The sequence below is a fragment of the Palaemon carinicauda genome, chromosome 15 (assembly GCF_036898095.1).
Source record: "Palaemon carinicauda isolate YSFRI2023 chromosome 15, ASM3689809v2, whole genome shotgun sequence".
Taxonomy (NCBI): domain Eukaryota; kingdom Metazoa; phylum Arthropoda; class Malacostraca; order Decapoda; family Palaemonidae; genus Palaemon; species Palaemon carinicauda.
This window is the reverse complement of record NC_090739.1, coordinates 23,595,290-23,609,955: the sequence shown is the minus strand read 5'-3', so window position 1 is coordinate 23,609,955 and position 14,666 is coordinate 23,595,290. Positions and strand designations below refer to the sequence as shown.

The window sequence follows — 14,666 nt, the reverse complement described above, 5'->3', positions numbered from 1 at the left end:
CAATATGGTTACTCCAATGTCCAAAATATTTGTCAATACCAGAGGTGGATACAATTAGGTACAATATAAATTAAATCAATAAAACAAAAATGGCATGACGTGTAAATTTAAACCTACACAATCAAGAAAAGGTAAACCCATGCATTTACCATAAAAAATTCAGTATACAGTACTTTTTAATTTTACTTCCAATAATAACCAGACTGAACAACGTGACATATTAATAAACAGCTTATTTTACCAATGGTGAAACTGCTCTACGGTACAAAAGAAATGATGAAAAAAAAAAAAAAAAGACAGGATAACCTCAAAATTTTCAAACGTACATCATCAAGACAAGGTAAATCCATGCATTTACCCGCAAAGATACATATAGACACCATTTCCATTCACAAATGGAACAGAATCAGACTGGGCAATATACAGTACTGTACAAATCAAAGATCCTTATTCTATCATCATCTTAATCCATACCTTGTCAAAACATTCTGAGTGTGCTGAAGATCGACACGATCCCTACAGAATTCCTCATGAAGATCAGCCATTTCTTGCTTGACAGACTGCAACTTGGCAAAAAGTTTTTTCAACTTGCGTGTTTTTGCCTCGACCTCTGCTTGCAAGGAGGAGAATGTGGAAGCAATCTCACATGAAGATTCTTCTTCTTTCTCCAACAACTGCAACATTTCCCTCTCTCTTTTCTGCAAAGGATCAATCATGATAATAATATGGTTGGTATCATCTTTTCTATCATTAGGTTTTATCACCAGACAGCATAGTCAAGCTCTGAACAATGGCTTGGTTCCTCAAAATAAAAGCTAAATCATATTCTTTGAGGTTAATATGCTGTGTGATCTCCAAAGACTTTCCTGTTAAAGGCTAAAAGAGGGAATCTAATATAACACAAATACCAAATGAATATTGGAATCTTTGAAATTCAATGAAAATTGTGTAATTTTGTTTTCCATTCCTATTCGTGTGGTATTATTAGCCATTATTCCCCACCACCTTGAATATATGGAGGGGTTCTAGTTGTTTTGCTCCAAACCTCCCAGTGTTGATACTTGATATCCCTTTCTAACTGAATAATAAATTTAGTGTCTTTATTGTACTAATCTTATCTTGAATAGCCTAGTAACTTGCTTTTTTTCATAATTCTAATCAATCTTACATATGTTTGGTAATTAAATTACCAAAGCAATTTGTCATTTGAACCCGGGTTATCATGTTCAACATGGGAGGATATATATATACAGAGATGGTTATAAAACTAATTGGAAATTTTAGTCTATTATTATTGTTAACCTATAATTATGGGTAGGTTAGCATAGCCTAAAGCTGGCTTTTTCTAGTCATTTTACGAATGGGTATTTCATTAATACATTTGTGTGTAACTGTCTGTAGTTAACTTCTTTTAAATAATAACAAGATAATTCCCTGACCTTTTTAAATTTATGAATAACATATTTGTTGTAATATCTAGTCTTGGACATGTTAGGCAAAGGTGGGAATCATCAGTTATGGTGGCTATAGAATGCAATTGGCCTATATAGTAGTATTATAACCTGGTAATGTTTAGCAATAAGATTACTTTGAACAAGTAAATAAACCATCAATTAGAAGTTGCCTTTGCCTAGTATTTTCATATAAAGAATTATGTGTCAATATAAAAATAGTTGTGTCTATTCCCTCTACTTTCCCAAGGCTGAATATATACATATATATATATATATATATATATATATATATATATATATATATATATATATATATATATATATATATATATATATAATATATATATATATATATATATATATATATATATATATATATATATATATATATATATATATATATATATATATATATATATATATATATATATATATATATATATATATATATATATATATATATATATATATATATATATATATATATATATATATATATATATATATATATATATATATATATATATATATATATATATATATATATATATATATATATATATATATATATATATATATATATATATATATATATATATATATATATATATATATATATATATATATATATGTGTGTGTATATATATATATATATATATATATATATATATATATACACATACATACATAGGGTATATATACACACACACACATATATATATATATATATATATATATATATATATATATATATATATATATATATATATACATACATATATACATACACACATCTCTCTCTCTCTCTCTCTCTCTCTCTCTCTCTCTCTCTCTCTCTCTCTCTCTCTCTCTCTCTCTCTCTCTCTCTCTCGAAAATTAATGGTCAAAATTAGAGCACTAGGGATCATAGACAAGCCAGCTGAATGGATCAAAGACTCACTAATAAACAGAAAACAGAGAGTTGTAATCAATGGAGAAGCCAGATCGGGCAGCTGTTACAAGCAAAGTACCTAAAGGATCCGTCCTTCAACCATTGCTATTTCTGATCTACATTAATGACATAGATTTAGGAAAAATAGCCAAATTTGCCGACAATACTAAATTGCGCATAAATGTAGAGGCCTTAAGAGCAGATCTAATGAAGCTAGTAGAATAGTCCAGAAAATGGCAAATGCCTTTCAACTGTGGAAAATGTAAAGTCATGCACATAGGTTATAATAACCCACTATCTACTGGGTAATGAAATAGAAAGTGTGAACCAGGAAGAAGATCTTGCTATCATTATCAGCAAGGATTCAAAGTTCACAAAACAGAGCATAAAAGCTGAAAAGAAAGCACAGAAACTAATAGGCTACATAAAGAGACAATTCAAATACAGAAACAAAGACATTGTACCACAGCTGTACACAACACTAGTAAGACCCCATCTATAATACGGTGGCCAATTCTGGGCTCCAAGTACTCAGAAGGATATAGATAAACTGGAAGCAGTACAAGCTAGGGTTACCAAACTAGTTCCAACACTTAAGGCCATTTGAATATAGACAGAGGATGGAACGTTTGAACTTATTTAATCTACGAAGTCGATGACTAAGGGGAAAGTTAATAGAGGTATTCAAAATTCTTAAAGGAATAACAAATGTAGATTACAACAATATATTCACGCTTAGCACAAATCAGTCCAGAGGTAACAGATACAAACTGGAATTGAAAAGATACAATACCACTCAATGTGGCAATTTCTTTACATACAAAATAGAAAAAACTTGGAATAGACTTCCACCGGATGTAGTAAACAGTAACACGGTAAACGAGTTCAAGAATAAGTTAGACAAGAGCATAAGAATCTCTAAATGATGCTTAAACTAAATCGCTCTAACAAAGAGCAAATGGAGTCTCCGCGGATGGACCAAAAAGTCTGAGACATCCAAAATCCTTGTCACTCACTCACTCACATACACTCTCACTATCTCTGTACAGGATTTTTCTTTAAACATTATTAAAAATACTTGGTATTGTTTCAATGAGAATACTAATATTAATCGATAAAGTATCGAAAGGAAATCACTTGATTCGGCACTCTACTTCCGCTAGAAATATGACGTCACCAGACATATAGCACTTATATAGGTACAGTGAGCCCTCGCTACTTCGCGGTTCGACCATCGCGGATTCACGACTTCGCGGACTTTTTTCATCAAATATGGCATCCGATTTCATCAGCAAACCACTATTTTTGGGGGAAACATCATTTTATTCTAGAAAATTGCTACTCTTTAAATAGTTAATTGCACATTAAGAAAGCGTGTACTTTTGTTTTTAAATTTCGGGTGTTTTTTAAAAATCGAGTATTGTTGACTTCTTTTTGTTTTACTTTTGGCTGTGATCAGATCAGCTGACGTTTTGCTACCGGTCTCAAGAATATGCGCGTACGAAGTATTGTTTATACCATTTTTTAACTCATTCAAACCATCTATACAGTTGATATTACATAAGCACCAATGTGTTATAACCTATCATATTTTTTTGTTTATTACATTTAAAACAACACACACACACACACACACACACTCTCTCTCTCTCTCTCTCTCTCTCTCTCTCTCTCTCTCTCTCTCTCTCTCTCTCTCTCTCTCTCTCTCTCTCTCTCTCTCTCTCTCGTAAGAAATAAAACCTTAGTTCACATATGGCAACTTGAGTTTACGAATGAAATAAACAGGAATATTGTTAGTTGTGGCGATCAATTCCTCGCTTCAGGGGGTACAGGAAACAAAAACACAGCATTTGATTACAACAGCTGATATACACACACACACTCTCTCTCTCTCTCTCTCTCTCTCTCTCTCTCTCTCTCTCTCTCTCTCTCTCTCTCTCTCCGTAAGAAATAGAGTTTACGAATGAAATAAACATGAATATTGTTAGTTGTGGCGATCAATTCCTCGCTTCAGGAGGTACAGGAAACAAAAACACGGCATTTGATTACAACAGCTGATTCTCTCTCTCTCTCTCTCTCTCTCTCTCTCTCTCTCTCTCTCTCTCTCTCTCTCTCTCTCTCTCTCTCTCTCTCGTGTTATACAATAATTACAAATATGAAGAAACCAAAATCGGTTTTCTTAAAGTGCCAGTTAAATACAAAACGAAAAAATTATACCGTCTATACATCCATTTAAATCATAGCTTAAAATACGGTATCCGATTTTGTCAGCAAACTACTATTTTTTAGGAAACACCATTCTATTCCAGAAAACTTTTACTCTTTAAATAGTCAATTACGCTATAATAAAACATGTACTTATGTTTTTAAATTTCGGGTGTGTTTTAAAAATCGAGTATTTTTTACTTCTTTTTGTTTTACTTTTGGCTGTGATCCCATCAGCTGATGTCTCAAGAATATGCGCGGTACGAATACATTAACAAAGAATTGTTTACACCATTTCTTAAATTATTCAAACCATCTATACAGTTAATATTACATAAGCACCAATGTGTTATAACCTATCATATTTATTATTTAGTACATTTAAAGCCATTCTCTCTCTCTCTCTCTCTCTCTCTCTCTCTCTCTCTCTCTCTCTCTCTCTGTCACATCGAACGTAATAGCGGTAACTTAATTTTTCGATGACTTTAAAAATGGCCTAGTACTTTCTTCTTCTTTTACCTTTTTTTGTATATGGTGAGGTGGGTACAAGTTGACTTATAACTGAAGTTAGGAAAAGTATTTTGGATATGGAAAGAACAATTATCTTTCGTAACAGTTTAAAATGATTGTAAATTATCATTCTGTCATTAGCGGCAGTTTGCTTTTGTGGATTAAACGCATAAGGAAAAAAAAAGGGTTTCCAGCTTTGCTACGAATTTAGGAATTTATATGGATACGATAAGTAAAATATTTGTAATAACATGATGTTTACTAAATGTTTGTTATATCATTAGTTATCACTTTGAGCATGTGTGTTTAATGCGTTCGTTTGTTTATTATGATCGAAGATGGAGTGTAAACAAATGGAAGGTTTCCGTTTCAGGCGGCGTCATAAAGAAAAACATTATATAAATGGCATTCATTTCATTTATTTGGAAGTTCTAAGGAAAATTAAGTAGAACATTGGTAATAACAAAGTCAACATATAATCAATACTTGGTAAGATTGCTGTCGATGCAAAAACTAACCTATACACAGATGTGTAAATGCGTCTGTTTCTTTGTTATGATCAGAGATAAACGTAAACAAAACATTGGTTGTCATTTTTTATTCGTGCTTTTTGGCGTGTTTAGGAAACGCATGATATAAAATCGCCTTTAATATTTGTGCCTGTTTTAGTTTAGGGTACTGTAGTACATGTATTAAGTGTTCTGTACATTAAAGGGTACTTTGTTAACAGTACTACGTAAAGGGAAGGTTTTAAAAGTCTGAATATACCTGTTAAATAAATACGTAAATATGGTGTCCCTACTTCGCGGATTTTTAGCTATCGCGGCCGGGTTTGGAACCTATCTACCACGATAAACAAGGGTTCACTGTATTCTTAAATTTACGGTAAACAGTATTGTAGGTTACTCGTAACAACTAATACAAATCACTGAAATAGTTGGCATTGTTATTCGATGTTTCGATGATGGAAATGATAAGATTACTTGGGTAAGGAATCGATAGGAAATCACTTGATTTGCCACTAACGTTCCATCAGAAATATGAAGTCACCAGATGTGTGCGCTGTGATATGGACTCTACAAAGAATGACTTGCGAAATATGTGAAACCATTCTCTGTTATTCTTGCAAGAAAAAATACTAACCTAACTTATTTTACTTTTATAATGTAAACGAAAATATTTGCCCTATTAGTGTACATTCATTAGATAAATATATATCGACTATCAAAGATAAAATAAAGAAAATAAAACTCGCGTTGTAGAGTCAACTTTACGCTATGTAATACTCACAACAAAAGATACAGACCCATGAAATATTTTGTATCGTTACTTGATATTTCGATTATGAGAATGCTAACACTGATCGATAGCCGACTAAAAAGAAATCACAGTGAGACTGGTCAGCCAGAGACGGGTGACACGAAGGTCTGTGATGAGGTCTTCTGTCATTACAGTAGTTCACACTCAAACTAATTGCCTGAATGAAGAAGTAGTGGATGGTACACTCCACTATGACTAACCTTCAGCTTGGCTGTCTCTTTCTCGGAGGTGATCTTGATGTACCTCTAGTGCTCTCAGATGAAAGAGGAGGAAGAGAGAAGGCCCCTACACCCTGACCAATGGTGAGCGTGCTTGGTCCTGCACGACACCTTCCACTGCTATTAGACATATAAACACCTCTACCACTTACCGATCAACCTTTCTTGGCTGAGTTAGTGTTCAGCCTCTTTCACACGTACCTAAGGAAAGATCCATCAAGGGGACCTGAAACTTTGGTCGCATGGTCTTCTATGTAGATGACTACTGCTTCTTAAGTATAGAAAGGGTCATATTCGATGGTTCAGCAGTCAATGGAGATGTCGAAGATATAAAAGTACTGGGGGGAGGAAGGGCACGTACAATTCTTTTCCCCGTTACAGGCTTCAGAGTTACTGAGGATTTTGGGGCCAGCAAGGACAATACTGCAGCAGGAGAGGACACAGGATTTTCCCCAGCAGCAAGCGAGGACTCATAGATGGTATTCACCTCTAATGACTCCCCTGCAGGTTAGTGATTAGATGAGGAGGGCATAGCAAGGGAAGCTTTAGAGGTTCTGGCATCATCCTACATCTTTAGAAACTTCTCTGCAGATGATACACCATTGATTTACAGTAAAAGCCACAACCTCAGCAGGTCTAAATCCTCACACACGTTTTCGGTCGGTACAAGAGAGGGCAAACTTCGAGGGAGAAGCAGATGAGTATTACTTTCCCCGAACCAGGCCCCTACCACAAACCCATGTCCCCTTCCTCCTGAATTTCTCCGGAGGACCCAGCCCTGGAGGAACCCAAAGGTCAAGAAGAGAAAGGAGAGAAGAATGAACTGAAGAGTCCAAAGCCAAAGAATCCCCCTTACTCTTTTTCTTGCCAAACAAACTATACCCACTGTAAGTTGTGGCCGCTTCGGCGAACAATCATGAACCCTTGCAAAAAGTACTAAGATGATGCGGATCTACGGAGAGGTTGCTAATAAACCTTCTACAGTTACAGTCAGGTTTACCAGACCAAACCCTAATGTCCACCTGTGGAGTCCCCATTTTATTAACTCACAATCATCAAGAAAAAGCAAAAGAAATAAAAGCAGTCTGTTTATGAGGCCCCAGAGAAGTATGTTTGTAATGCGCTGCAACCGAAATCAAAGTGACTGCTCTGTTGACTGTTGTGTGGCCGAGCCTACACTCCACTCACCAGCAACTACCACGGCAGTCTTCAGCTTGGCTGAAATCATACTTCTATTAAAGGACTATAGTTTCTATTCATGTAGGAACAAATCATGTTTCCTATAAAAAAAAATAATTATAAAACATACCTTCTGTTCTAAAATCTCATGTTTTCTCTGTTGAAGTGCTCTTTGCTGCTCATTTGTATGGTCAATAATGTTCTTCCCACCACAGAGAAGCTTGGATTCCATGGTCTTGATACGATTAAGTAGCTTCTCCTGAGCATCTTTAGCAGCCACCATTTCAGCTTCCTTATGCTTGATTTCAGTTAAGTAACGGTCTTTCTCCTACAGGAATAGAAAACCAACATTATAAAAGTAAATATAACCACACTGTTTACTAAGCATTCACAAATTTGAAGAGAGATTTGTATTTTACAGAGCTATGAAAACCTGAGGTCTTTAACAGGAGATTGATTCAAGAGCAGCTGCAACTTGGCAGTTGAAACTTTTAACAGGGTGTCACCAGTAGCCAGTAATTACCGGACTGTGGCAGGGAAACCCTGTCCCTTTGCATGGAGGTAATGGCAAGAAATTGAGTTAAATAAATCGGGTTTGTATAGTTACAAAAAACATAAATTACTTTAAAAATTTATTATTTGTTCCTACACAAATTCAAACCTTTGTCTTATACTAGATTCATTCTTAGGTTGGAGGAGGTCCTTACCAAACTGGCTGGCTAAAATCCAGGGATCAATAATCTTGGACCCGATAAAATGCAGAAAGTAGCATCCTAGACACCTCGCAAACCAGGGTTAAAAGTACCATCAGGTTCATGGTTCGAGCAACCAAGTCTATTGCAAAAAATATCTCATTTCTTAAACAGGTAAGTTAGTATGGCATAAACAATTTGATGGGTTTGCCTGAACATACATCAACCCATTGTAAGAAGAATGGTGGAATTAACACTTATATTTAATATCAATAGAAAAGTTGCTAGCTAAAGAGGAGGCTTACCTCTATTTACTTCCATCCAGATACATAGGATTTCAACAATATACATGTGGAGAGGGGATGAAGAAAAAAAAAGGAACCAACTTAAGAATTATGTTGTGGTGACTAATTTTTTTTTTTTTTTTTTTTTACTTTTCCAGTGGTTACAAACAGGTTCTGTAACCTGGGTCTGGTAGCTTGGGTTCTTTGAAGGTAGCATCTTAGAGGCATTAGGGAACACTTGAGGAATTTATTCAGATTGTCAGTTTGATTACTTCCCTAAGAAAAGATACCGTAAAAGATGAAAATCTAGAATCCAGGAACAAAATATAAAAAGACCTGCCTCCAGTGCTAAGAACAAGAGAACAGCTACAAAAGTACATGTAATTCCCCAATTGTTTTGTCAAAGCCAAAGCAAACAGAAACACTGTTTTCAGGGTAAGTTCCCTAAATGAAGCTTGCCTGAACAGTTCGTAAGAGGCTCTCTTTAAAGACCGTAATGTTTAGGTTACATTCCAAGCTGGAGGTCGAATTTCACAGGAAGGACAGGTCTATTCCATATTCCTGACAAGTACAGATAATTCCCACAACAAGGAAATACTGTATCCACTCTTCTCAGTTTCAGTACGTGGCTTAAGGCTGAATGATACCCTTTTACTGCTGAGACTGAGAAGCTTCTTTCCTTTCGTTGGTAAGCTAAGTCTGGCACTAGTGGAATAGAGGCTCCAAGAGGAAAAGTATTCCTTAGACAGCACCAACCACAAAAGATGGCCCACTTTATTTCATACATGTCAGTGGAGGATTTTCTGAGGCATCACATGTCTCCAGCTGTCATCCTCGAAAACCCTCTCTCTTAGAAGAGGTACTGGATAACCTGCACCCGCAAAGTGATAAGGATTCCACAGAGTTGTGGAACCTCCACAGGTGGGACTGATGAAGCAGGTTGTGCCATGGGGAAGTTCCCTCGGAACCTTCACTAGTACAGGAGATGAAGATGGTCCGGGTACCATTCTGCTCGAGGCCATTTTGGAGCTACTAAGTTAATTTTAGGTTTTGAGATGAAAACACCTCTTCAGAGAGGGTAAAAGGAAGGATAAGCATAGCCATTGAGGCCGTCCCATGGATGATGGAACGCAACCTCAAGAGCTGCTGCTGGATCTGGTATTGGTGAGCAGTAGATTGGCAGCTTTTTGTTGAGGCTTGTAGCGAACATGTCTATTTTCGGGAACCTCTCAAAGTCAGGAGCTTTGGCGTTACTTGGGGATGTAAAGACCTTTCTAACCTATTATATGACCCACCTATTTTAAAATGTCTGCTATTATATTCCTCTTGCCAAGAATGAACTGGGTTGAGAGGACTACTGCATTTAATCCAAAATGCAGTAGTCCTCTCAACCCAGTTCATTTATGCACCACCTCATCTTTTTGACGAAAAATTTGTGATACTGTGCCGCCTTTCTTGTTGAAAAATGCCACAATGGTTGCATTGTCGTTCATCAGTGTAACCGAGTGACCGACCAGAAGGGGGTGAAAATGCTGAAAATAGAAAAGCTGCCTCCAACTCCATAACACTCATATGAAATTTGTCCTTGTGTGACCACTGTCTTCATGCCAGATGGGACTCCACCCTCTCTTTAACGCGTCTGTAAAAAGACCCGGAGACCTTGAAACAGGTTTTCCTCACCTAGCCATCAAAGTCAGTCAAGTTCAGTGCTGTGCTCAATCAGTACTAGGACCCAAGAAGATTATGTGGCTTGTGACCAGTGTCTCTTTAGACACCATTGCAATGACAGTAGATGGAGGTGACCATGAGGCACAAGTTTCTCTAATGATGTCAAGTAACCTAGAAGTTGTTGCCATTGTTGTGTAGATAACTGTGCCTGATGAAGGAAAGGAAGAGATACGTTCTAAAATTAGGTCATTCTGTTCTAGGACGGATAAACTTTCCCTGTTACCAGGTTCTATGTCCATAACCAGGTATATAATTTTTTGCTTGGATGAGAGCAGGGACTTCCCTAGATTTGTCACAATCACCAGATCATGACAAAACGAGATAAGACTGTACCCAATGATGAGCAACTTTGGACTGAGTCTGCCAGTAACAGCTGGTCATCTAGATACTGGATCAGGCAAATTCCATTAGCATGAGCACATAATGACACCAACAAACACTTGAGTGAATACTTGTCGGGGCCGTGGACACCCGAAGCAAAGAACTTTGAAATGAAAGATTTTACTCCCAAGTACAAAACGTACATATATACATTTTTGAAGAACGATTCACAGGGATTTGTATGAATGCATCCCTAAATCAAATGAGATCATAAAATTGTTCTTCCTTACTGCATGTCCGATCATGCTGGGCATCTCCATCCTGAAACAAGTTTGGTGGATGAACTCATTCAGGGCTGAGATGCCTATTATGGGTCTCCAACACTTGATGCCTTCTTAATCAAACACAGATGGCTGATGATGCCTAGAGACTCATCATGAACTTCTTCAAGAACAACTTTTACCAAAATTGTATGCATCTCTAAACGCAGAGCAAGGTCTTTTTCCGTTCCTAGGTGAAAGAAACACTATGTCCTCGGAGCGGGAATGAGAGGAGGGGGAGAGCCAGTGACCGAACCGAAGAATGTCCACCATCCACTGGTGGTGGCTGAATGGAGGAATTGCCAGCCCTAGCGTGAATAAGGGCCTCTATGATTGTGGCTCCAAGCCATTCGCTGGCAAAATTGCAAACCAGAATCCATAGGATTCCACGATGTCGATGGTGCAGCTCAGAGATCACTCCTATTTGACACCGGTCTAAGGGCTGATCCCAAAGATTGTCTAGAAGGGGCAATGACCTGGAACAGTTGTTCAAGGAGGAAGATTGTAGCCTTCTAAATGATACCGCTCAGGAGAGACAAATTTCGATTGGGCTACCTTCACTTTTCAGTTGTCAGCTCTACCTGCTACAAGGAAAACAGGGTAGATTCTTTGAGAGTGGAGTTTCTTAGGTTCAGTACAACTCTCAAAACCATTTGCCTTGGGAACTTTAGGCTACCACGCCTTGCTTCTTCAGAATAAAGTTGGCCGCCTGGTGAACTAAAGATTCTACTGATTTTGCTCCAGACAGACAAAGGTCCGAAAGGTCTTCCCTCAAGACTAAATATTTCACTGTACTTGACCAATGGTCTAACCAGGATGCCACCTGAAGGATCAACATTACTTTAGACTCCACATTCCAGTCCTCCAAAGCTGTAAAGTAATGTGCTGAGCTGTGAGTCTTTCAGCTAACATCAATTAGGAGAATCTTGTGTTATGCAATAAAGATTATGCCTTGAAAATGATGGTGGCAGGATCTTGTAAGACCGGCCTGCCCTTAGGGAATCTTTACTAGCCAAATCTGCATAATGACCTTGATGAATGTCTCCTTGGCTAGCTCGGACCAAGGGAGTTATAGTCGTTGCCTCTAACCATGGGGAGCACAAAATAATCGAATTATAGCCACCTTCTTGCCCTTAATCCGAGATCTGGGGGCTTTGCAAAGCCTGTTGACCTTCCTAACTACCTACCACACCTGTAAAAAGGAAGATTCAGACTTGGTCCCAATTGTACCTGCTCCTTACAGCAGCCGTCCAACTGAATCAGTAAAAGCAAAAGTGACATCTTACCTGATGAATGCAGTTTTCTATAAGGGTGAATGCAAACAGTAGAGAGTTCTCAATCAAGAGATCGCACACCTCGGTAGAGAACACTTAAATATGATGAGGTGTGATTTAAAGATCTAAAGCAAGCTGAGCACAGACAAGGTCTGGCAAGGAAGGGTTTTCCAATCTATTCGCAGAAGGTTGCGAGCGAGAAGCAGTGCATTTATCAGTACATAATGATTCAGAATCCAAAAATCTTGCCCGCTTGGAGACATATTGCTCATGAGTGCACCCATTAGCATGGATGGGCCCGTGCCGCTCCCAAAATCTGCGAGAGCAAGCGCGCTCATCATACAAAGGAGGAATATGGGCTATCTTTCAGAAAAGAGAACTTGTTCCTCCCAATATACAGTGAGACCTCTACATACGATTGCCTTTACATACGATTGTTCCAACATCCGAAGTAAAATTCGATCAAATTTTCGTCTCGACACCCGAAGTCATGCTCTAACATCCGACGTAGATCTTGTATACGCCGGTAGACGGCAGCACGTTGGAGGAACGCAATTGAGCGTCAAGTTGGTCAGTTCTCTGTTCTCGTGCACATCGTGTGGTTGTCCTCTGTTCGGTCTGTTATTAACAGTGCTTATTATCTTCCTTTTCTCACGTTTCATTTTTCATTTTACGTATAATCATGGGCCCTAACAAGCTTAGCTTCGGTACAGGTATTAGTAGTGGTGAGAAAAGGAAGAAGGCAATGCTTTCATTACAACTGAAGCAAGAAATTATAGAAAAACATGAGCGCAGTGTGCATGTGAGTGATCTAGCTAAACAATATGGCCGGAATAGGTCTACGATCTCGATGATCATCAAGCAGAAGGAAGCCATTAAAGCAGTCAAACCATCGAAGGGGATCAAAGTGAAGCAGAGAAAACTAAGATTGAGAGAGAGAGAGAGAGAGAGAGAGAGAGAGAGAGAGAGAGAGAGAGAGAGAGAGAGAGAGAGAGAGAGAGAGAGATGATGTTTGTCGTCAAGCATGCAATAAAACAAGCTGAATAAGTGAATCCTTAAAATAGGTTTTATAAAGTTCTCTCTCTCTCTCTCTATGTGTGTGTGTGCGTGTGTAGAATCCTATTTGAAGGCAGGCAAATCTGGTGAGTTTATCAGGTCTTTAAATGAGAGAGAGAGAGAGAGAGAGAGAGAGAGAGAGAGAGAGAGAGAGAGAGAGAGAGAGAGAGAGAGAGAGAGAGAGAGAGAGATGATGTTTATTGTCGAACATGTGAGCATGCTATAAAACAAGCTGAATAAGTGAATCCTTAAAACAAGTTTTAAAAAGTTATCGTTAATATCTCTCTCTGAGAGATATTAACGATAACTTTTTAAAACTTATTTTAAGGATTCACTTATTCAGCTTGTTTTATAGCATGCTCACATGTTCGACAATAAACATCATCTCTCTCTCTCTCTCTCTCTCTCTCTCTCTCTCTCAGTGTCCTTTTATAACAAAGAAGTGTTGTATCTAAGTGATGAAAATTTAAAATAAAAAAGAATAAAAATGTAAAAAAATATAAATTATAAAAATAAAATAATAAATAAAAATAAGCTAAATTAGGTTAAAGTTCACGTAGTGTAAGTTAGAGTAAGTTACGGTACGTTATCGCAGTCACCATCTCTACCTCCTCGCCAACCGTCCGTCTCTTCCTGTGTAGCAAATCCTACACCTGCGCTGGCCTGTCTTTGAGGTAAAGTGACTATGAAAACCTTTTTTTATTTACTATCTCTTTATAATTCTTCTTTTTTACATCTATCTTACATAATGCAATTGTATTATTGTTATTTGTAATTATGTGTAGTAATTTAAGGAGTTATCATAGGTTTTTGGGCTGTAGAACGAATTATACAAATTACAGTTTATTCTTATGAGAATATTTGCTCCAACATAAGATTGTTTTAACATATGAAGCAGGTTCTGGAACGAATTAAGATCGTATATAGAGGTTCCACTGTAGTCTCCTTTGTCAAACTCGTAGAGTGTTGAACAATCAGGTTAGTTTGAGTCAAGGGCAGAAATTAGCCAACCTCAGGTTTTATTCCCCTTCGAGGGATTAGGTGCTAGGGCTAGCCTTTCATTGGAGGGAAAACCCTATAACCTTAGGGATCTGAAACTTTAAGAGACTCCTCCCAAGGAAGAGGCTCACCTGTTTTGCTGGGGGAAACAAGCAAATCTCTCAGCCTTGAGACT

The 14,666-nt window shown here is 37.4% G+C and overlaps 1 protein-coding gene across 4 annotated transcripts in view; it reads right to left on the bottom strand.

Moving 5' to 3' along the window:
• The window catches only part of LOC137654525 (kinesin-like protein KIF3B), a 99,712-nt gene that overhangs the window by 42,417 nt on the left and 42,629 nt on the right, over window positions 1-14,666 (bottom strand). For all 4 annotated transcript variants that reach the window (XR_011046648.1, XM_068388231.1, XM_068388233.1 and 1 more), the window contains exons 11-12: window positions 7,948-8,145; window positions 475-698 (exon numbers count right to left, since the gene is read on the bottom strand). Coding sequence is in view for 3 of the 4 variants with exons in the window: in XM_068388231.1 (XP_068244332.1) it covers window positions 475-698; window positions 7,948-8,145 (422 nt within the window). In the remaining variant the exon portion in view is untranslated. The remainder of the gene's footprint in view (window positions 1-474; window positions 699-7,947; window positions 8,146-14,666) is intronic.